At 39.8% G+C, this 22,290-nt stretch overlaps 1 protein-coding gene across 1 annotated transcript; it reads left to right on the top strand.

Moving 5' to 3' along the window:
- Positions 1 to 3,948: 3,948 nt before the first annotated feature.
- On the top strand, positions 3,949 to 19,138 carry LOC116320529 (NACHT, LRR and PYD domains-containing protein 3-like; the record flags this gene model as incomplete). The annotated part of the gene is made up of 13 exons (XM_039606489.1): positions 3,949 to 4,007; positions 4,092 to 4,190; positions 4,851 to 4,949; positions 6,516 to 6,614; positions 7,566 to 7,644; positions 8,744 to 8,972; positions 9,137 to 10,946; positions 11,216 to 11,389; positions 11,672 to 11,827; positions 14,471 to 14,644; positions 15,178 to 15,333; positions 16,991 to 17,037; positions 17,213 to 19,138. Coding segments are annotated over 13 exons (3,714 nt in total), but the record flags the coding sequence as incomplete, so codon positions are not given.
- Positions 19,139 to 22,290: the final 3,152 nt, after the last annotated feature.

Below are 22,290 nucleotides of genomic sequence, written 5' to 3'. Positions count from 1 at the left end.
TTTGAGTGCTTCCTGAGAGCTGAATTGTAGTTTAAAAAAAATATGGATGAGACAAAAAAATATCTTGTTATTGTAGAATGGCCCAAAAGTAGTTGAAGGTGAGCCTGATGTTGAAGATGAACTGATGATGAGAGGTGAAGATACCCTTCGATAACCAGAAACAGAGACAGGGATGGCTGGGTGTATTTGATGAAATTATGAAACTCAAACAGGCAGAAACAAAAGGGCAACAAGCAGGTGGAAATCCAAAATAATCAATTTCATGAGACAGAAAGATTTTCTGCATTTAGCTTAAAATGATTAAGTGCAGGAAAAGAATGACTTTCACTTGTTATTCATGGAAATGGTCATAGAGGGACCTGATGACACGTTGAAGGATAAGTGAATAGGGTGGAAAGAGACGTACCCTGGATAACGATGGACCTTTGTTGGAGTTTGTGGAAAATATTAGTTTTTAAAGAGAATTTTTAGAATGTCTGCCCGTGTCTGTGTCTGCCCGGCTGGCCCCACAGGGCTTCACTGGTTTGTTTTTGTTTTGTGCCTGTCTCTCTCTCCCTCTGTCGACACTCTGCCTGGGAGGAGCCTTCAGCAAGTCCCTGCCTTGTCTGCACAGCTGTTCTCAATTACTCAGCTGAGAATTCTCTGATATTTAAGGCTGGGAAGCAGAACGGGTCTTCGCTGGATGATTAAGTGAGACAAGTCAGCATTACTTCTCGTCTTACGAGCTAATTTCCAGTTTGAGAGTTTCGCGTTAGTGATTAATCCTTTTTGTGAACAGTTTCCCCGGACCAACTGCCTTTCCTGTGTGGAGTACAAGTGTGACAGCGTGTGGGAGAGCGTGAGAGGATTTCCCCTTCCCCAATTGGCTTTTTGGACCCTGACCCTGTGGTTTCCCTCTTCACTTGTATATAGCTTGCACTTTGGTGACCTGTAAATAAACCGCTTTATTGGATCTAATCCCGTCTGCGCCTGAGTCCTCCCTAACTCGTGACATAGAATATACCAGCACAGATCCAAATATGTTTTGATTATTTTAGTGCCACAATATTTAAAAGGCTGTGGTAAGAGGAACAACAAAGTAATGTTTGATGTTTCAGGCAAACGTGAAAATGCAGATAAATAATCACCTTTTGACAATCTTCCATTTATTTGCAAGGTGTGAATTTATTGCAGTCGCTTGTGTAAAAAGTTGTCTGATATTTTACTAACACTGTGAAAATAGTATAAAATTGTTTACAAGCAAAAGAAATCAGATTGCACTTAATTATGTCACTATTGTCTGTCAATAGCCACCATCCACCTCTGTAAGAAGAAATCTATATAGGTTTAATCTAATGTGAAGCTTCTGTTGTCAAAGTGAGTCAGATCCACCTGATATGAATGTGTGCATGATGTGTGCACCTCACATAGCTTGAGAAGCAATGACTGACTTGACTGTTATGTTAAAACAGGTGTAGTGTTGTTTTTTTAGGATTAAACGACCTACTAAAGTCTCTGCTTTCATTTAGTGGTTAAAAAATGCCCTAATATATCTGTAATGCTGGGTTACTTTAAATGAAAGCAGGTATTCTAAGTTCAAAATAACAAGCTAATACAATAAGAATTCTACAAAACCTGTTAGCTAAACTGTGGACGTGAGCTCTGTTATACCAGCTGTTTATGGTTGGTTATTAACATTATTAATTCATTATACAATGGCAGCTCATTGTAAATCCCATTTAATGAAAAGTGATAAGAACTCTGTTTATGATTAATGGTATTGTGAATGCTGTTAAATATAAAAATAAACATATTCTGTACTGTGTTTTTTTTCTTTTTGGGGTACCGATTGGAAGAAAACAAATTCTACATTACATATTATCTTGTTAATATATATTTTTATCTAGCTATTGCACACATATCAATCTTCTCTGTATTTCTTTAAACGTTTGGATGATTTAAAAAAAAATGTATATGCTTCAGGTGAAAGTTTAAAGGCTACAGTCTGTAAAATTAATTGTGAAATCTAAGGGAGACGTCATAGCACACCCACTCGGTTGGTTGCATCGGACAACGTGCGCGCTACCGGACTGGGCGCAGCTCTGCTCGAGTGTATGCACTAATGGCTTGCCATACAAGTGAATGGTTCGGGGTTTGCCCCCAAACGCCTCTTTGATTGGTTCTTTTCATTTCGCTGGAGCTCATTGAACAGAAATGTGTCTCCTGTAGGAGGTAAGGGATCAGTCTGTCGTGTTTTCCTCGATAGCTCACGTCAGTTGTGCGCAGTTGGCGTTAACGGACTCAGAGCTGCATCTGGGAAGACGGGAAGAAGCTGGCTGGCCGCTGGAGAACCTCGGACTGCTTTTATTAAAACTAAGGAAGCTTAAAACCTTTTCTGCGTTTGTAACTCGCAGTAGTTACGATAACGATTTACAAGACTTAATGTCTCTTTATTTATTTTATCCTAATGATCTGAACAGGAAGTACAGGGACAAGCCGAGGCTGACGCAGACAGATTTGATTAATAAATCCCTGCAGCTGCTCCGTAACATAACGACGTATCCGCGACTGTCTGTGAGCAAACAGGAGAAATGTCTGTGCTGTGTCTGTAGTTTTTCATCTGTATGGGGCATGTTTCGCATTTTGTGGGTCTCAGTGAAGTTGATCTGAAAAGGAGGGAGGGGACTCCCAGCAAGTCCCAGCCTGCCTTATCATGCGTTCAAGTCCTGTAGAAACTGAAGAGTGGCAAGTCCCTCCTCCCTGCAGTCACTGATAAATGTGGTAGGTGGCTGTTTAACTGTCAGAAGCAGTTTGGATCACGTTAAGGATTTAAATGTGACAGCCATTACTGTCCAATACGGTTATGTGCTTCTCTTCCTGGTAGTTTAATCGGATGAATTTGAGTTGGTGGATGTCAGGAGATAAGTATGTGAAACCAGCTGACATGGAACATCTGTCACTACCCTTAGGCCGCCCTAAATCGAGGAGGGGGCCTAAGGGTACATCTTTCACCATCTTACAATGCTGTGATTGCAGACATTCTCGAACTCTCTGTGAATGGTACTCATGGCCATTGATCAGTGGTCTTTGATCAATGGTCATGACAATTTGCATAATATGCATTACATATTAATGGTTAAGGAGCTGACCTCACAGCCGATTGTTCATTCAGTGGGCTAGTTTCAGTCCTTATGCAAATGTACTGTTTATAAGGTTGGGGAAACCTGCAGTCAGCTGAGACTGAAGAAGTCACTTGGATGAGTGACGAAATGTTTCTCCCACTGAAAACGCCACGTCCAGATGAACAGAATCAACTTTTTTAAAGTGTTCTTGAGCAATGGCTCTCCAGGCTTTTGAAAGCTCTTCTTTACACGTTAGCTACTTTTTACTCATTTTCAGTCCAGTTCTTGTACCTGAGCCTTCAGAAGAATATCTTTTTATCATTTGTTTGCTAAGCCACTGAAGACTGACGTACGAATCATTCAAGCATAAAAAGGCATCTAACCCAAGGGATGAACCACTGTTGTGTCTACAGATCAACTTGGAAAAGAACCAGTTTTAAATTGTATTTTGGGGCATTTTATTAAGATAAAGAGACAATTTGTTCTCATTTCTGTAATTGAGTCTATTAAATAAAATGACATAATACAAGGTTTTCACACCAACAATGTAATTCCGAGCTTTTACCAGAAAACTCAGCATGGTTTGCAGCATGTCCTTCAAAAAAAAAAAAGAGCAATACATACTTTCAGTTATCAACTGAAACAGTTATCAAGTGTTTGAAAATGGACTGGAGCTTCCAGTTAAAGTGAATGTATCATGTGTGCTGTGCTTCATGACAGGAGGATTTAAGTTGATGTGCACATGAATGATTTGTGTTTCCTCTGCAGGTGAAGGTAGAAAGTGTGTGTGAGCTGATGTGGATGTGAATTCAGCAGCATGGATCAGTGTGAGGACAGAGAGGAGGGAGTCCCTCCCTCTAAAACCACTCTGTGTGGGGACCATGAGAGCCAGACCAAAGCTCAGAGGTGAGATGACCATCTCTAACTGTCCATGACTCTTCTCCATGTCACAGCTCAGCACTCACATCGCTGCTCCATCATTATTCACAGGAACCAACCTGGAGCTGAACCCAGCTGTGTGTCCTTAAAGAGCGACTGGTCAAAGAGTATTGGTGCTAATTTTAAAGAACAACCCTTTGCTGCAGAGAGGTAAGCTGATAGTAACATGAACTCTGATAGCAAACAATTTGGTGTCTGATTTAAATGAACTACTTGATGGTGTTTCATTGTCGCCAAAGTGCCTCCCTATACGGGGTCATATGACTGTTGGGATTTATCTGTGTAAATCTGTAGTTCTCCTTAGATCTTCACTGAGTTCTTTGAACTTTCCTATTGTGCAAAGTATTATTGAATCTAATGAGTGCTTTAAAACAAATCCCTTTTATACTGCCAAATAGAAACCTATCAGAAATTATCAGTTGCCCCTGGCTGCAACAACAGTTTTATGTTTAGAAATCAAGGATATACTATCCACTTTAATGTCTGTCTGTTTGGCAGTAAGTGGTTCTTTGTTGTTTGGCTAGATGCACACATACAGGAAAATCCAGCTGTTAGCTGTGATGTTCAGGTTTGTAAAGCACTTTATAAGTGAGGCCTCGCATTGCTTTTCTTCACTTATGATACAACCCAATATCACGACAAAGCGTGTAATAGATGCGCTGTGTGTGCACTGTGTCCATTTCACACTTTGCTATGAGAACATGAGAGCCAGACCAAAGCTCAGAGGTGAGATGACCATCTGTAACTCTCCATGACTCTTCTCCATGTCACAGCTCAGCACTCACATCGCTGCTCCATCATTATTCACAGGAACCAACCTGGAGCTGAACCCAGCTGTGTGTCCTTAAAGAGTGACTGGTCAAAGAGTATTGGTGCTAATTTTAAAGGACAATACTCTGCTGTGGAAAGGTAATCTATATCTGTATTTATTTTTATTTTTTCAGTAAACTTTCAAACACTGTTAAAAAAACATTTCTTTGATCTTTGGGCTGAAGGAAGAACAACACTCTGTGTTTTACTGCTCACTCAACAATCTCTTTAATCAATACAATTCTCTTTATTCCGTACAAACTCTTTGAGCAATACAATCGCCGGACGGGAGATGTGCAGAGGAGGGGGTCCTGCAGATCTTGAAGTATCTGACAGTTACACACACTCTTATAGCCTCAACCCCCACCTGAGTCATAAAACCTAAACATTCACATTCTTTCTTTCCCTCTCAGGCTATGTCCATCGTTTTCTCTCCGTTTTGGCCTCCCGTCCACACTGAGACGGCGTTTTCGCTGATGGAAAGTGCAGCGTTTTCAAAACGCTCTCAGAAACGCATACATTTCAAAATGATGCTTTCGCGTCACAGTGTGGACACTCGAAAACGCAGACTTTCTAAAACGATGACGCATGTTAGTCATGTGACCAATTAAGATCAGATAGTGGACGGCATTATACAGCAGTTGTTTTGTTTGCGCTGAATTTTGACAGTCCTATTAAAGATTAATATCAGTTTGTACATTCTCCAGATAGCTTTTCTTCAAATTCTTTAATTCTAACTCGTTTTTGCAACTTTGTACTTTTGTGTTATTCACAGCAACAACTCCACCTCATTGTTAGTCCATTTAAAAAACTTGGTGCTTTTCCTCAACATTTTGCCGCGGCGTTTCTATGAGTCGGGAAGTAAATAAGCGGCAGACAGAAATGAGGCAGGTCAAATCTTCTTGCGTTTCACACATGCGCAGTACTGGAACATAAGCGTTTTCGGCCATTTCAATATGGACGCGCAACTTTGTGAAAACGACTGAAAACACTAGTGTGGACGGGGAGCGTTTTCGAATATCTCCGGGCTAGTGTGGACGTAGCCTCAGTGAGCTTCAGTTCTGACCTTGGCTTTCTGTACAGCATGTTTTGTTCTCCCTAATCAGACAAAGTGGGCCATGATTCTATGCAAACAGTTTTTCTTTATAAATCAGCAATATAAGGTATCATGAAACAGTGTAATATTCCATTCCTGTCTTTTCTCAAGATAAACAATCAATTAATTTTATTACATGTACATGGGGATTTTCACAGCTCAGCATCCAACATCAAAATCCGCTGGGGCCGTCCCAGCAGCACACATTTATACACAGACATCAACAACCTTGTGATCCCTCTCTATCTCCTGCCTCCCTATCTTGTGTCCTTGCTGCCCACTTCTTCGCACACTATATTCTCCTGGGTTTGGCTTACCAACTCCTTATCCCACTAAAGGCAGCTTTCTGTCGCTCCTGCTTCTCACATACATCTCTGACCTATTCTTCCAATTCTATGTGTGTGCTCTTTGTGTGAATGTTTAGTAACTTGACCTATGACCTACTTAAATGAATAATGAATATAATGCTTTACCATGGTTCAACAACTAAATCCCTACTACTGCGATAATACGATAATCTGTTCTCACACAGCTCAGCACTCACATCGCTGCTCCATCATTATTCACAGGAACCAACCTGGACCTGAACCCAGCTGTGTGTCCTTAAAGAGTGACTGGTCAAAGAGTATTGGTGCTAATTTTAAAGGACAATACTCTGCTGTGGAAAGGTAATCTATATCTGTATATATGTTTATTTTTTCAGTAAACTTTCAAAAACCTAACCACTGATGTAAGAGGCTTTTCTGTCAGAAAGCTGGTCCAGCAGGTGTAAACTTTGTACTTTGGCTCAGAAACGATGTTGGTAGCAACCACTCAAGTGGCATCAGGTCTTGCTAAGTGGAGGCAGCCCTTACTGCTATTAAGAATTGGATGTCAATGGAGACTCCTTTTTTTTAACCAGCTGCTCCTAATTGCCCCACCATTTAGGCACAGAACAAAGGGCTATGGGGCTTTTGCCATTTTACTGGCAGCCTTTGAAGTTAAAATCTAAGCCACAAATCACTTATAGGTTTCTTTCTTGATGGCTTAGGTAAAGTCCAAGAGACTTGCTTTAATTTTCTTTCTCTAAACGTCCAAACCTATGATTCGAATGTAATCTCAGATGAGTAATAAAAAGTTTTGTGACGTCCAAGCATTGATACTAAACTACAGTTAAAAAGGAATAGGTTGATTGTGTGTCATCAGGAGAGACAGCCACAGAAAGATGTGCCATAACTATAGACACATCTCCTCATGATGTCTCCAAGAGGTAAGAGGTAGATCCAAGAAGATGCAGTGTTTAAAATTGGTCCCTGGTGCATCCCACAGGTTATTTTAGAGATTTTGGGGAAAGTTACAGTCAGTTTGGTGTATTTTGCACCTAGTAGCCACAAATCAATTATTAATGTCTCAAAGAAGTCCATCAGTGCCGTGATTCTGTCTCATATGAACATCTGTCTTAGCTGCTGGTAATCAAGCTAAAACAAATTCAAATCATCACTGTAAAAATTTCTAACACTGGTAAAGCATGATTACATGGTTTTCCTTTCCTCTTAATTAGGAAGGTGGGATTGTAAAATAGTTTTTCTGAGAAGTCTTTTTTTCTCTCTTATTTATTCATCTTCATGATTTTTCTACAGAGAGAACCAGAAGACCTCAGAGGTTCCCAGTGATCAGCCTCCCCAGCAGCATCAAACACACCTGGACTCCATATTTATGGTCTGTAAATATACAAACAGTACTTTACATCTGTTCACGGTCATTTCTTAAAAATTTTATGCATGTTCTTACAACCAAACACCGAAGTAAAAAGCGTGACTATTTTTGAAAATGGCTTCAAAATTCAGATGGTGCAGCAGCAAAAATATAACTGTATGGTATTTACATTGTTTTTATTTAAAATTGTATTTCAAGCTCTAATATTTCTAAACCACTTGTTAGTTTTATTTAAAAAATACTTTTAAATCGTTACAGAAAGTTGTATTATAATAAAGTGGAAGCAACTGGGAATGAAAGTCTGACTGCACTGTGCCAAGTGTAAAGTTTAGTGGAGGTTGGATTATGGGAGTTGGTTGTTTTTCAGGGTTGGGGTTCGGCTCCTTAGTGCTGATCCTGTGCTTGGTTTTCACAAAATTGTGTGGTATGACCAAAGGTCTCCACTTTGGTGTCATCCATTCAGAGTCTTGTGGTTTGTTTGGATGCAGCTTTACAAACCTAAGATGTTCTGTTTTCTTCTCAGAAAGAAGAGCTTTCTCCTGACAATCCTTCTAAACTAGCCATATTTGTTTCTCCTTCTTGTAAATGTACTGTCATAAACTTCAACTCTTTAGCTCTTGTGGTTTTTTGCTGTTTCTTTGAGAATTGTACAGTCTAACCAGGTTTGCCGTGACATCCACACCTTGGAAGATTAGCAGCCGACTTGATTATTTTCCACTTGTGAATAATCTTTAGGATGATGGCCTTCAAATTGTTTTTAACTTGCTTTAAAACTCTTCCCAGATTGATGGGTGTGAATGCCCACATGAATGCAGCATTGAGTGCAAAACAAAAGAAATGGTGTATGCAGACCTGCAGTGCTCAGCAGGAATCTTAACATTCCCTGAGACATTTTCCTCCATCACCAAGGTCTAAAGTTAATTTATTCAGCTTTTAAGCGGGATCTAAAAACAGCAAACTGACACCACATGAAGCCCTAGAATGATGTATAAATAAAACAGATTTTAATTCCAGCTGGATTGTAATTGTTTTCAACATGGTTCTGATGTTTGTATCTATGATTTCAGATTTATTGAGTCATTCATATAAATTTCTGTTCCAGCTCCTGGAGGAGAAAATAATCACTTTTGTGAAGAATGAGTTAAAGAAGATCCAGACGGTTCTGTATCCAGATTATGTAGAATGCTTAAACTGCCAGACGGAGGATGAGGAGATTTTGGAGTGTGAGGATGAAGAGCAAAGGAGTAGCAACAGAGAGGCATTTATAAAGATCACACTGCAGTTTCTGAGAGGAATGAAGCAGTATGAGCTGGCTGACCGTCTGCTGAGCAGTAAGAGGATTTTTCTAAACATATAAGCTGCTGGTTATACTAAGACATTTACTAATGTCTGAAGGATTACACCAGCACATGTGTAAACACTCATTCTTTAGAAGAATTAAATGGTGGGATATTTAATATATAACTTAATCAGGTAACAAATTGTCTGTTTTCAGGCAGATTTGCTCCAGTTTGTCAACATAATCTTAAATCTCAACTGAAGAAGAAGTTCCAGTGTCTGTTTGAGGGGATCGCTAAAGCAGGAAATCCAACCATTCTGAATCAGATCTACACAGAGCTCTACATCACAGAAGGGACTGCAGAAGTCAATGATGAGCATGAGGTCAGACAGATTGAAACAACATCCAGGAGACGAAAACCAGATGGACCAGAAACAACAATCAGACAAGAAGACATCTTTAAAGCCTCACCTGGAAGAGATGAACCAATCAGAACAGTGTTGACAAAGGGAGTGGCTGGCATTGGGAAAACAGTCCTAACACAGAAGTTCACTCTGGATTGGGCTGAAAGCAAAACTAACCAGGACATCAAGTTCATATTTCCATTCACTTTCAGAGAGCTGAATGTGCTGAAAGAGAAAAACTTTAGCCTGGTGGAACTTGTTCATCACTTCTTTACCAAAACTAAAGAAGTAGGAATCTGCAGCTTTGAAGACTTCCAGGTTGTCTTTATTTTTGATGGCCTCGATGAGTGTCGACTTCCTCTGGACTTCCACAAAACTAAAATCCTGACAGACCCCACTAAGTCCACCTCAGTAGATGTGCTGCTAACTAACCTCATCAGAGGGAACCTGCTTCCCTCTGCTCACCTCTGGATAACCACACGACCTGCAGCAGCCAATCAAATCCCACCTGGGTATGTTGACATGGTAACAGAGGTGAGGGGGTTCACTGACCAACAGAAGGAGGAGTACTTCAGGAAGAGATTCAGAGATGAGGAGCAAGCCAGCAGGATCATCTCCCACATCAAGACATCACAAAGCCTCCACATCATGTGTCACATCCCAGTCTTCTGCTGGATCACTGCTACAGTTCTGGAGGATGTGGGGAAAAAGAGAAGAGAGGAAACAAGGACAGCACTACCTACAACCCTAACTGAGATGTACATCCACTTCTTGGTGGTTCAGGCAAAAGTGAAGAAGGTCAAGTATGATGGAGGAATGGAGACAGATCCACCCTGGAGTCCAGAGAGCAAACAGATGGTTGGGTCTCTGGGAAAACTGGCTTTTGAGCAGCTGCAGGGAGACAACCTGATCTTCTATGAATCAGACCTGACAGAGTGTGGCATCGATATCAGCGCCGCCTCAGTGTACTCAGGAGTGTTCACACAGATCTTTAAAGAGGAGAGAGGACTGTACCAGGACAAGGTGTTCTGCTTTATCCATCTGAGTGTTCAGGAGTTTCTGGCTGCTCTTCATGTTCATCTGACTTTCATCAACTCTGGAGTGAATTTACTGGAAAAGCAACAGGAAACCACCCAGAATTTGCAAGAAGAAGAATCTGCAGAGACTTGCTTGTACAAAAGTGCTGTGAATAAGGCTTTACAGAGTTCAAATGGACACCTGGACTTGTTACTCCGCTTCCTCCTGGGTCTTTCACTTCAGACCAATCAAAGTCTTTTACACGGGCTGCTGGCACAGACAGGATGTAGCTCACAGACCAATCTGGAAACAGTTCAACACATAAAGGAGAGGCTCAGTGGAAATCTATCTGCAGAGAAAAGCATCAACCTGTTTCACTGTCTTAATGAACTAAATGAACATTCTATATTGGAGGAGATCCAACAGTCCCTGAGATCAGGAAGTCTTGCTGCTGATAAACTGTCTCCTGCTCAGTGGTCAGCTCTGGTCTTTATCTTATTATCAGCAGAAAAAGATCTGGATGTGTTTGACCTGAAGAAATACTCTGCTTCAGAGAAGGCTTTCCTAAGGCTCCTGCCAGTGATTAAATGCTCCAGCATAGCACTGTAAGTCATAAAGTTTTCATGATTTAAACACACTGTTTTTGTTTTTCTGTTTAGCACAGTTCTGTGCTGTCTAGTTTGATGTAAGATTTATGTGCCAATTAGAAGCTGCACTTAATGTATAAGCTCATTATGTCATCGGGTTTCTTAGGGTAAACTGGCAACGATTTAGCATGTGCTAAGTTGATGATTTATATAGTCCATGTATAATCAAAAGTTCATGCTGTACAGTTCACATATTATTATTTTCTTGTCCATTGTTGTCTCCTCAGACTTGGTGGATGTAACCTCTCAGACAGAATCTGTGAAACTCTATCCTCACTACTCAGCTCCCGTTCCTCTTGTCTGAGAGAGCTGGACCTGAGTAACAACAACCTGAAAGACTCTGGAGTGAAAGTACTGTCTGGGGGACTTGAGAGTCCACACTCTAAACTGGAAAAACTTAGGTTACAATTCTTCAAATTTTTCATGACAAGTGTAAAATTGTTCTAGTTGAGATCCTAGATATTACATATTAAATTATCAGGACTTTCTCACTACTTTCTTTTCATGTGGTCTGTTTAGGATCTTTTTTTCTCTTTAATTAAAGAAATGACACTCATGAAGCACTTTGAGTGCTCAGGTAGAGTAGACAAGCGCTATCTAAGAACCAGTACATTTACCATTTACCACATGAGCACCAGTTCAACTTTTTTCTAATAGTTTAATAGTTTCTGTCATGTCTGCAGATTGTCAAGTTGCTCAGTCACAGAAGAAGGTTGTACTGCTCTGACATCAGCACTGAACTCCAAGCATTACCACCTGAGAGAGCTCGACCTGAGCTACAATAATCCAGGAGAAGCAGGGGTGAAGATGCTGAAGCAGCTCCGACTGGACACTCTCAGGTGTGCAGAGGCTGTTTGCAGCCAAAGTGTCTGATAGAGGAAGATGATTTTTGAAAGTTTTTCTTACAGTCACACATAAAGTAGCCTTTTTCATTTAGCTCGTTATAGGAATTCTGCTTGAATGTGAACAAGAAATAAGTGAAGGGTTTGTGAATCTGTAGCTTCGTAGTCTCATGCAGCCCATTTGTCCATATGAATATGAATATAAATGTGAACCGAATAAGCAGAGGGTATGTTTTTGAGGATTCATATTTTCCCCACTACCTCTAGATAACAAGCCATGCCAAGTGTTTTGGAAGGGGTTTGTTTTGTTTTTTTGTTGTTGTTTTTTTTACTGGTTTACTACTTTACAAATGACTAAGCTGCCAATGTTTTATTACTATATTTGGCTGCTTTTAATGATATGGACAAGGAGGATTGAAAGTGGACTGCATTACTTTGAACCACTATTTCCAAAGAACATGCTTAGGTTGGGTGATATGTAAAAAAATTTCCAACCGATGCAGGCGATATATTCACGTATGCGCAGACTTTTTGATGGGCGGAGCAATGTAATGATGCACATACTGATTTGCGCGTTTAGAACACAGAAGTAGTCCAAATATGGACAAAGTAATTGCCAAATTTGCACACTGGACGAGAAGGCACAGATAGAAATAGACTGTTACCTCAGTGAGGAGTTGTTTGGTCGAGTGTGTAAGACAGATAAACACTGGAACTGCCTGTAAACATGGTTATAGTGGAAAAAATAAGCCAGTTTCTCTTTGTTTCCCTCCCCACCATTGTGGGGTTTTTTATTTGATAAAATGCTTTTGTTTTTTCTGAACATAGGCTACTGCCGTTCTTTCTTTCTGTTATTTGAGTAAACCGCTCCAGCACACTAAGGAGGGTGCATTTGCTGACAGCTGAAGGAGGGTGACGTTAAAACAGCGCTATTATTTGTTTCTGTTGACTGCTTCTGTTAGCTTCAGCCAACATTATTAGTAAACTTATTCATGGGTAAATAAATAAATAAATAAATCCATCCATCCATCCATTCGCTTCCGCTTATCCTTTTCAGGGTCGCGGGGGGCGCTGGAGCCTATCCCAGCTGGCATAGGGCGAGAGGCAGGGTACACCCAGGCCAGGTCAGCAGTCTGTCGCAGGGCCAACACACAAGGACAGACAACCATTCACACTCACATTCACACCTAGTGACAATTTGGATTATCCAATTAACCTATCCCCACAAGCTGCATGTCTTTGGACGGTGGGAGGAAGCCGGAGTACCCGGAGGGAACCCACGCAAACACGGGGAGAACATGCAAACTCCACACAGAAAGACCCCGGCCTGATGGTGGAATTGAACTCAGGACCTTCTTGCTGTGCGGCAACAGTGCTAACCACCGTGCCACCGTGCTGTTTTTTCTGAACAAAACAGTGGTGTTTACAGCAGGAAGAACGGTAAAAACGGCGTTTTCTACAGACAGCGCTAGCAAACACTCGCCACTTGCGAGTGAAAAAAAAGGAAAAAACACCCCTTCCCTATTGGTGTTAGAGTTTACCATGCGGCACTTGGTTGTTTAGGGAGAAGGGGAAGTTTTAGGAGTGACACCCGCGACGGAAAGCGGGCGAGCGAAAGAAAGAGAGAGAGCGAGTTTTCATATGTGAGACATTAGTGACGTTTAGCGTGTTTGGAGGCTGTAGTTAGTGTGTTGTGTAGTTATTGTTTTGTATTGTGTCAGTTATACTGCTGAATGTCACATTTGCTCCAAAAAAGCCATCAAAGGCAGATTCCAGTGTAAACGCTGTTCCCACATGGAAAACAGGGCTGATACACCTCCTGCTGTCAGACCTGCAGGGTTTAGGCCTGTGGTATTCTCCTCTGTCTTATACTGAACACAAACTAGTTTTTTGGACTGGCACAAATAATTTGTGTGCCTTCTTATTTGATGCAGCACACATGATTGTTTTGTAAATAGATTTAAATGGTTATATAAAAAACGCCTGAGGCCTTGGCTGCATTTTTAGGTAAAAAGTACCATATAACTTTGTTTGCAAAACTTGTGCATAATTTTTAGAAATGTACAATTTCTATTTGCATTTCAAGTTATGAAAATGATTCGTTAAACATGTTTGTGGGTTTTACAGTAAAAAATATAACTTTTTTCTACTCAGATTTTGAATTTTTTGTCTGAATTTAGATCAATTGTGCTAATATAGTAAAAAATAACTCAAATTTCAAATATTTGAGGTTGTGCTGAAAATAATGATACCAACCAAGGCAAGATAAACAGTTTTTAAAGGTGAAATATAGAGGTAAAATCAAAAGTAGTCAACAACGGCCAATTATACCCTGGACCCCAGAGGGCTAATATTATTGTAATAAAAATGAAGTATAAAGTACAAAATGACCATAAATACGTCACTGCGATTTAGTCAGATGTTAAAAAATATAATTTTTATTATGTGCAAATAATGCACAAAGTGTATAAATAAGGGTTAGGGTTAGGGTATTTGGAATTTGGAATAGACCAGCAAGGATTTAGCATGTGCACAGTTAATAATCAGTATAGACTGCACATTTTAAAGTTTTTTTGTTTGTTTGTTTATTTTGGTTTGTGTGTTTGTTTGGGTTTTTTTTACCTCTTGTTGTCTCAACAGACTAAGTGGTTGTAACCTCTCGGACAGAATCTGTGACACTCTATCCTCAGTTCTCAGCTCCCACTCCTCTAGTCTGAGAGAGCTGGACCTGAATGATAATGACCTGAAGGACTCGGGAGTGAAAACACTGTGTGGTGGACTAGAGAGTCCATACTGTAAACTGGAAATATTCAGGTCAGGATTCTTCAAACTTTGCATATAAACTCCATTTAAATCATATTCAATGCTAACCATGGCTAACCAGGGCTATTGTTGATTTATTCTGCTATATTATGCTATATTATTAAAACTTTATCTAATAAGAGGATTTCTTTTCACACAGACTGTGTAGCCTCGATTTGTTGTTGTTTTTAATTTGATGTAACTTATTACAGATGTTCACATTTTCCTCAGAATCAACTACAGTAATTTACACCAGGCTTTTTTAATGAGAGTAATTATCTGGTCAACTTTTTAAGTAGTGCTTAAATCCCTACAAAACTAATGACACTCATATGAGCATCAGTTCTACTTTGTGTAGGGCTTATCCTAATTCTTACTTTAATAGTTTCATTAATTGAACAAATAAACGTTTAGCTCAAAATATCTCTGTTAAAGCAAACTCTGCGCTTCAGTCGATCACATATTTGTTTTGTGGAGGTGTTGTTTCTCGCTATTTGACTGCGTCACTGTTCTCTTATAGTATCTGTCACATGTGCTGTCTGCAGATTGTCAGGCTGCTTGATCACAGAAGAAGGTTGTACTGTTCTTATCTCAGCGCTGAACTCCAACCATTCCACCCTGAGAGAGCTGGACCTGAGCTACAATGATCCAGGAGAGGCAGGGGTGAAGCAGCTGAAGCTGCTCCAACTGGACACACTCAGGTATGAAGTGGCCTTTGGCAGTGAAAGTTTCTGGCAATGGAGAAAGAGACACTCGAGGAAATAGGAAAAATTTCTTCACACATCAAGGAGCTTTTTTTTTTTTTTTAAATTTTGCTCCAAGCCACATAAAAGAAAAACAAGTCTTATATTAGTGTGAATGTTAAATAAATGAACACTGGTTTGTTTGTTTGTTTTGTTTTTTTTACTTTTAGTACCACACACTGCTGTGCATGAGGCTAGAATGGTTTATTTAATATCACATTAGGATTTTTATTTGATTGTTTTGCACAAACAAGGATTGAAAGTTCTCTGTGTAGCTTTTTTTATACTGGCAATATATATTTTTCTATTACTTTATGACTAAGTAGACCAATATCGATATAATATTTATAATTCATTTGTCACAGTGAGCCGAAGCAGACTGTTTGAATTTGTGAAGAGTGGACCCAAAACCCAGACACAGAGGAATGTGGAACCAAAACTTGAGTATTAACAAAAAGCGAGCCGTTTAATGTGGCTGATGAAGAAATACAAAGTAATATATAAGGCAAACAAAGACAAGAATAAACAATAACCTAAACTGAGGAAACTAAAGATAAACATAAAAAACAAAAACATGAAACTTGGCATGGATACAAAGATACCTGGAACACAGAAACATGGCGCAAAAGACAAAAGATGGCCTGACATTGAACAAAGGAGGACAGAGGGCTAGTACACAATCAGATAATGGGGGGATGGGGAACAGGTGGGAACACAGCTGGAACAAATCAGACCTAACAAGACAAGGGGAAGCAAAACTAGACACACTGCACATAGGACAGGGACTTTCACAATAAAACAGGAAACGGCATGGAACGCAGACATGACAACATGGACAAGAAACATGACAGACTAATAAAGAAAACCTACGTGAAACATAACTAAACTTAAGGCAACCAAATGATAATCTTATTACACAACATACACTAAACAAAAATATAAACGCAACACTTTTGTTTTTGCTCCCATTTTTCATGAGCTGAACTTAAAGATCTGAAACATTTTCTACATACACAAAGGACCCGTTATTATCAAATATTGTTCACAAATCTGTCTAAATCTGTGTTAGTGAGAACTTCTCATTTGCCGAGATAATCCATCCCACCTCACAGGTGTGGCATGTCAAGGTGCTGATTAGAAAGCATGAATATTGCATAGGTGTGCCTTAGACTGCCCACAATAAAATGCCACTCTGAAATATGCAGCAATTGTTGTTTTCAATAAATTGCATGATCAAAAAATTTTTCTTCTTAAGATCCAACCATGCAACATATAATTTGCATATTTTTGGTGCATCGTGTTTTGGGGTTTGAAAATGTTGAAACATTTCTCCCACTGAAAACGCTACATCCAGATGAACAAAATCAACTTTTGGAGGTTTTGATCAGGAACTTTTTAAATTTGGTATTAGTCAGTATAATGAGGCTTTAATTATCTTTCCAGACTGATCTAACTCAGGGTCTCTCATCCAGTGTCCTGAGCTTTCAATGTAAGCTTTCACTTTCTGTCATACAGACTTCATCAGTGTCTAACAGTATGTGTATGAGAGCGATGTAATGTCCATGTGTGCATGCTGAAAGAGACTGTGCTGGTCTGACCCCCCTCCTCCTTTCAGGGTGGAGCCTGCTGGAGTCCGATGGTTGAGACCAGGTCTGAGGAAGTGTAAGTGTGTTTTTAATGTGATTCATGAAAACAAAGCAGCACACATTCAACCATCTTCAAACAGTCACATCACTCATTCACATCTCTGATGTCAGGAGTCATCATCAAAGTGTCAATCAATGAACAGATGATGGATCAATAACTGCAGCTGGATTGTGTTTGTTCTCTCCATCAGATTCCTGTCAACTCACATTCGACACAAACACAGTGAACACAAAACTGAAACTGTCTGACAACAACAGGAAGGTGACACGTGTGGAGGAGGATCAGTCATATCCTGATCATCCAGACAGATTTGACTTCCATCCTCAGCTATTGTGTATAAATGGTCTGACTGGTCGCTGTTACTGGGAGGTCGAGTGGAGAGGAGACGTTTATATATCAGTGAGTTACAGAAGAATCAGAAGGAAAGAAAATGCTAAACATTGTTTGTTTGGATGGAATGATCAGTCCTGGAGTTTGTATTGTACAGATGATGGTCCTCATTCTGTCAGACACAACAACAGACAAACATCCATCTCCTCCTCCTCCTCTGCCTCTAACAGAGTAGCAGTGTATGTGGACTGTCCTTCTGGCACTCTGTCCTTCTACAGAGTCTCCTCTGAAACTCTGATCCACCTCCACACTTTCAGCACAACATTCACTGAACCTCTTTATCCTGGATTCAGAGTCTTGTTTGGGGCCTCTGTGAGTCTGTGTGGCGTTTGATAAGAATCTTCCCCTCTTAGAGACGCACAGAAGAAGAATTTAGAAAATACTCAGACATTCACAAGTTTAGTGAGCAGCCAGGCTTCAGCCTGATGTCTGATTGGGTGCGTAGCCTCCAGCTTACTTCCACATGGGGGACGGTCGTAGCTGAGGAGTAAGCAACATTTTATTCATATGGCACCTTTCAAGACAAGGATAACGAAGTGCTTCACAATAAAATAAAAGAAACGGAGCACTAAAAAAAAGACTTAACAAAAGCAAGTCTAAGATGATGAGTTTTTAGTTGTTTCTTAAAACAACTAATACAGTGAGCTGCTCACAGATGCTGGTTTCTGGAAGTGTTCCTGAGCCCATGCACTGATATTTTATTGCAGCGCTGATGAAGGTAATAGCAATCTCACTGATCTGAAAATGCCACCAAAAAAGCAAACTCATGAGTTGAAGAGGAGTTGGAGGAGATCAGGAAATCGCCAAATTTCATTTTGGACGAACTGAGCAAAGTGGCTAAACAACAAGGTATACTGCATGTCCTAACAAATGAGATAAAACAACTAAAAAAACCTGATAAAGGAGAAGGACAAGAAAATAGACGGCTTGGAACAGCGAATCGAGGGCCTTGAACAATACACAAGAATGAATATTTAATCATAAGTGGACTAGAGATGTAACACTGAACCTACACCAGAACAACAGCTGGCAGAGGTAGAGACGTGAAGATGCCCCAGCAGAGGAGCTGCAAACACTTGAACAGCAAGTGATAAATTCCTCCAAATGAAGAATGTGAGTATTCAGAGTCATCATATCACAACATGTCACACGCTCCGCATAGATAGTAAAACAAAGCCCGTTTTGAAGAAGCTAAATAGGACTGGTGTGTATTTCCAACGAACATTTAATGAAAAAAACTGCTGAAATTGCAAGACAGGCACGCAGCCTGAGAAAACAAAACAAGATACAAGCACCATGACTGAGGAACTGCAAAGTAATGATAAGACTGAATGGTACTCCTAAAACTCCTAAAGAAGTGAAAGTTCTGATAATAAGAACTCAGAGACTTAGAACAATACAAACGATCAGGAGTCTGCTCTTTACTGGAAATGTGATGACTGGATATTATGAACAATGGATGTGGAAACACAAATGACAAGGTTGGATTATATGTTTCCATGAAGAGGAAGACTTTGATTATGAAAAGGACTATCAAGGTGGTTATAATTTCTAATGAATACATTACTTTTAATGTCACTGTGTGGTTTTCATCTGTAAAGCTGAATAAGATCAGAACAAATGTCATTCATTTCTGTTGCTTATTTATTTGTGGAAAATAAACTGATAATAAATTGACTTCCTAATGCCAATGAGAACACTGAAGCTCAGAAGAGCAGAAACAAAAGGAGTACTTACTGGACCAAGTTTTTACAGAGCTTCTCACAACACTTTAGATTTTTTGTTTGTCTTTGGCTTTTAATATATAATGAAAGGTTGAAAGTTTAACGTTGCATCTCGACTGAAACAATCTGACAAATTTAGAATTTTTGAGGCGTCTCATAAAAATGATGAAATGCTCATTCTGCAATCTTTGTCAATCTGTCTTCAAAATGTAAGTTTTGTACCACTGAAGATTCAAACTGTTCTTAGTTCAAGTCCTGCAGTGGGATAGCGCAATGGTCCAAGGTGATGTAGGTTTGGAGGTTGTTAATTCAGTCCCAGAAGAATTTTTAGAATTTGACATTAAGTGGAAGGACTGAGGAGCAGATTTAAGGCTAGCCCTAACAAAAAAATGGGACTAATAGCTCAGTCACCATTAGAATTACTTGACATTGCTATCATGAGCTTATTATATGTTATATTACAGTATCTTTATAACTAACTAGCTCGTTCTCTCTATCGATAATACTTTCTTTAAAGATATAATGCTTTTTGGGGTCTTAAAAGAAGGGCTTATGTGAAATGTAAAACTGAGGGCAGAGGTAAAAAATGACATGATATTTAGAATCTGCACATATGATTCCCTATATGCTTTAATGTTGTTACAAGCCTGCAGTAAGAAACTGTTTTAAATAGTTGTATATAGGATTATTGACCTTCAGCTCAATCATTGACCTTGAAAAAGAGGTCAGAGGTCAAATGTTGCATGATATTTTAAATCTTTCTATGGGACTTTCTATAAGGTGACATTTCACACCACACTTGTAAGAATCATAGGTTCTGCGTTATGAGGCTTTTTTGTTAATTCTCAAACAATAACTCACTAAGCTGACCTTGAAGACCTCGGTGGATGTAAACCAAATTTTAATGGATTGTTAACACCACCCCAGTCTCCAAAGTTTTATCAGAATTCATTCAAAACTTTTTGAGCTGTCAGTAGCCACTGGAGGGTGCTCTAACACAGCAGATAAACTGGAGGAAGACCTCATTAGCTCATTTGAGTATGACTAGAACAGATATAACAGTTGTTTCATAAAGATGCTGAAAGTACACTTCACACATCTGATGACATGAAGCTGTTTTTCAGATTTCCTTAAACTCCTCCTAAAACACGAACACACCGATATGCATATGTGTAGATTTCAGAGGGCACACAGGGGACACTCAAACATGTGCACATCCTAGTGTGCATTTTAAGTAAACCACACAGAGATGTATTAAAATGAATGAATCTATGAGTGATGTGACGTGGTGACACATTTATCAAAGTTAAATAAAATTAGCTTGTTTTCTGGCTCATGATGAATTTGATTTTAGGTGTTTGGACCTCCTCGCTGTCAGCAGGTGTTGCTGAGTGTCTGCAAATCCTTGTTGTCTCTAAACTATGCTGCAGTTAGTGATGAGTGTGCGTTCATCCATACACACCGAGCTTCCTGCCTGTGTCAAGGAGCTGCTAATTAGCCTGTGTGTAATTTTCATTGTTGCCAATTACAGCCAGAGGGGCTCTGTGTGTGTGTGTGTGTGTGTGTGTGTGTGTGTGTGTGTGTGTGTTTACATTCAATGCTAACGAGCCAGCATGCCTTGCCAAGCGGTTGACCCACTTCCCAAAAGGAGGTCCCAAAGGACTAACACACATTCACAAACACGCGCACACACACATACACACACAAAACCACAAAGTAGTGGGCGTGTCCATCAGGCCACATGATCACATCTCTCAGCCTCATATTGAATCTTAGGGTTGAAGGACTAGTTTTGCTTAGGAAGCTGAGGTGGCTTCAATGTTTCCTTTATTATCCCCCTTAGCAGAGAAAACACTGGAGCTTCTTTGAAAGGAAAGGACATAATTCCATCACATAATTCACAGTGACACTGGCCTTTTCATTTCCTTGTGACCATGGAAGACCATGTAAATGTGAACTATTAGTGCATTTTCCATTTCATTGCAAAACCCACTGATTTGTTTTGAAAGTTAGACTGTTAAACACTCAGGTGATATCTGAACATTACGCTGCTGTGATAAAATCCTCTGTGATTGCAAGAAAAACATACGTTTATATGAACAGATCCTTTAATCAAGATTAAGAGCTATATTTGCATGATTAAAGTTCATTCACTCCATCCATCCATCTATCCATTATCTGCTGCTTGTCCATGTCTGGGTCATGGGGGGAGCAGTCTCAGCAGAGAGACCCACACCTCTCTCTAACAACGAGGCATTCTCAAACCAGCTGAGAGGAATAATCTCTCCGGCTTGTCCTGGTTCCATCCTGCAGCCTCCTCTCAGTTGGAAATGCCGAAAATACCTCACCTCGGAGGCATCTTGGTCAGGAGACGAGGCTTTACTGTCATCTCCCCATGAATGACTGAGCTCCTCACCCTGTCTCTGAGAAGGAAGCTCATTCCTGCTTTTAGGATTATCATGACTAAATTTTTACTTTGAAGGATAGGATACTCCCCACCTGCCCCAAATGGGAAAGAACTGGGTAAGTATCAGTTAGGAGCACTTAAACTTTCAAAATAAAAGTGTGTGCACCAGTAGAGCAAGACGGACATAGTATCTGTATACTGCATGCAGTACACTACAGCAAAAAGTAAGGCATGCAAACCAATCAGCACTCAAAGGCATCACAACATAACCAACTGTAAGTGAACTAACCACAGTTTAAATGCACTTCACAAAGTCTAATTTCAAGTGAAGCCATACTTCTATATATATAGTTTATAAGATTTAAAGCTAAAGCCAAAATACCACAGCAGAACCTTAAATCATCACAGTTTAAAAACGAGGCTCATCTCAAAGGCAAACCTCAGGACTGATTTACATTTTAAAAAAGCAGCAACAACAACAACAGAAAGATAATGTCAGCATATTTATTCACATATGTAAAACACTTCAACTACAACAAATTCATTAAATGAAAAATTCATGAAATTCATTAAATATGCATTCTATTATAATGACAATAAAAAGAAGTGCTGCTGTTTCCTAACTCAAACTGAGGTCTTTATCATGTCTTAAAATGATCACAGTGAGACTCCACTGAAGCTCCAAACATTTGGCTTTTGACACTTAAGCTTCATAAAAGCAATGAAGTGGGGAAATGAAGTGCAGTG

Source organism: Oreochromis aureus, linkage group 23, assembly GCF_013358895.1.
Source record: "Oreochromis aureus strain Israel breed Guangdong linkage group 23, ZZ_aureus, whole genome shotgun sequence".
Taxonomy (NCBI): domain Eukaryota; kingdom Metazoa; phylum Chordata; class Actinopteri; order Cichliformes; family Cichlidae; genus Oreochromis; species Oreochromis aureus.
The sequence above is the reverse complement of the archived record's forward strand: the minus strand, read 5'-3'. Positions and strand labels throughout refer to the sequence as shown.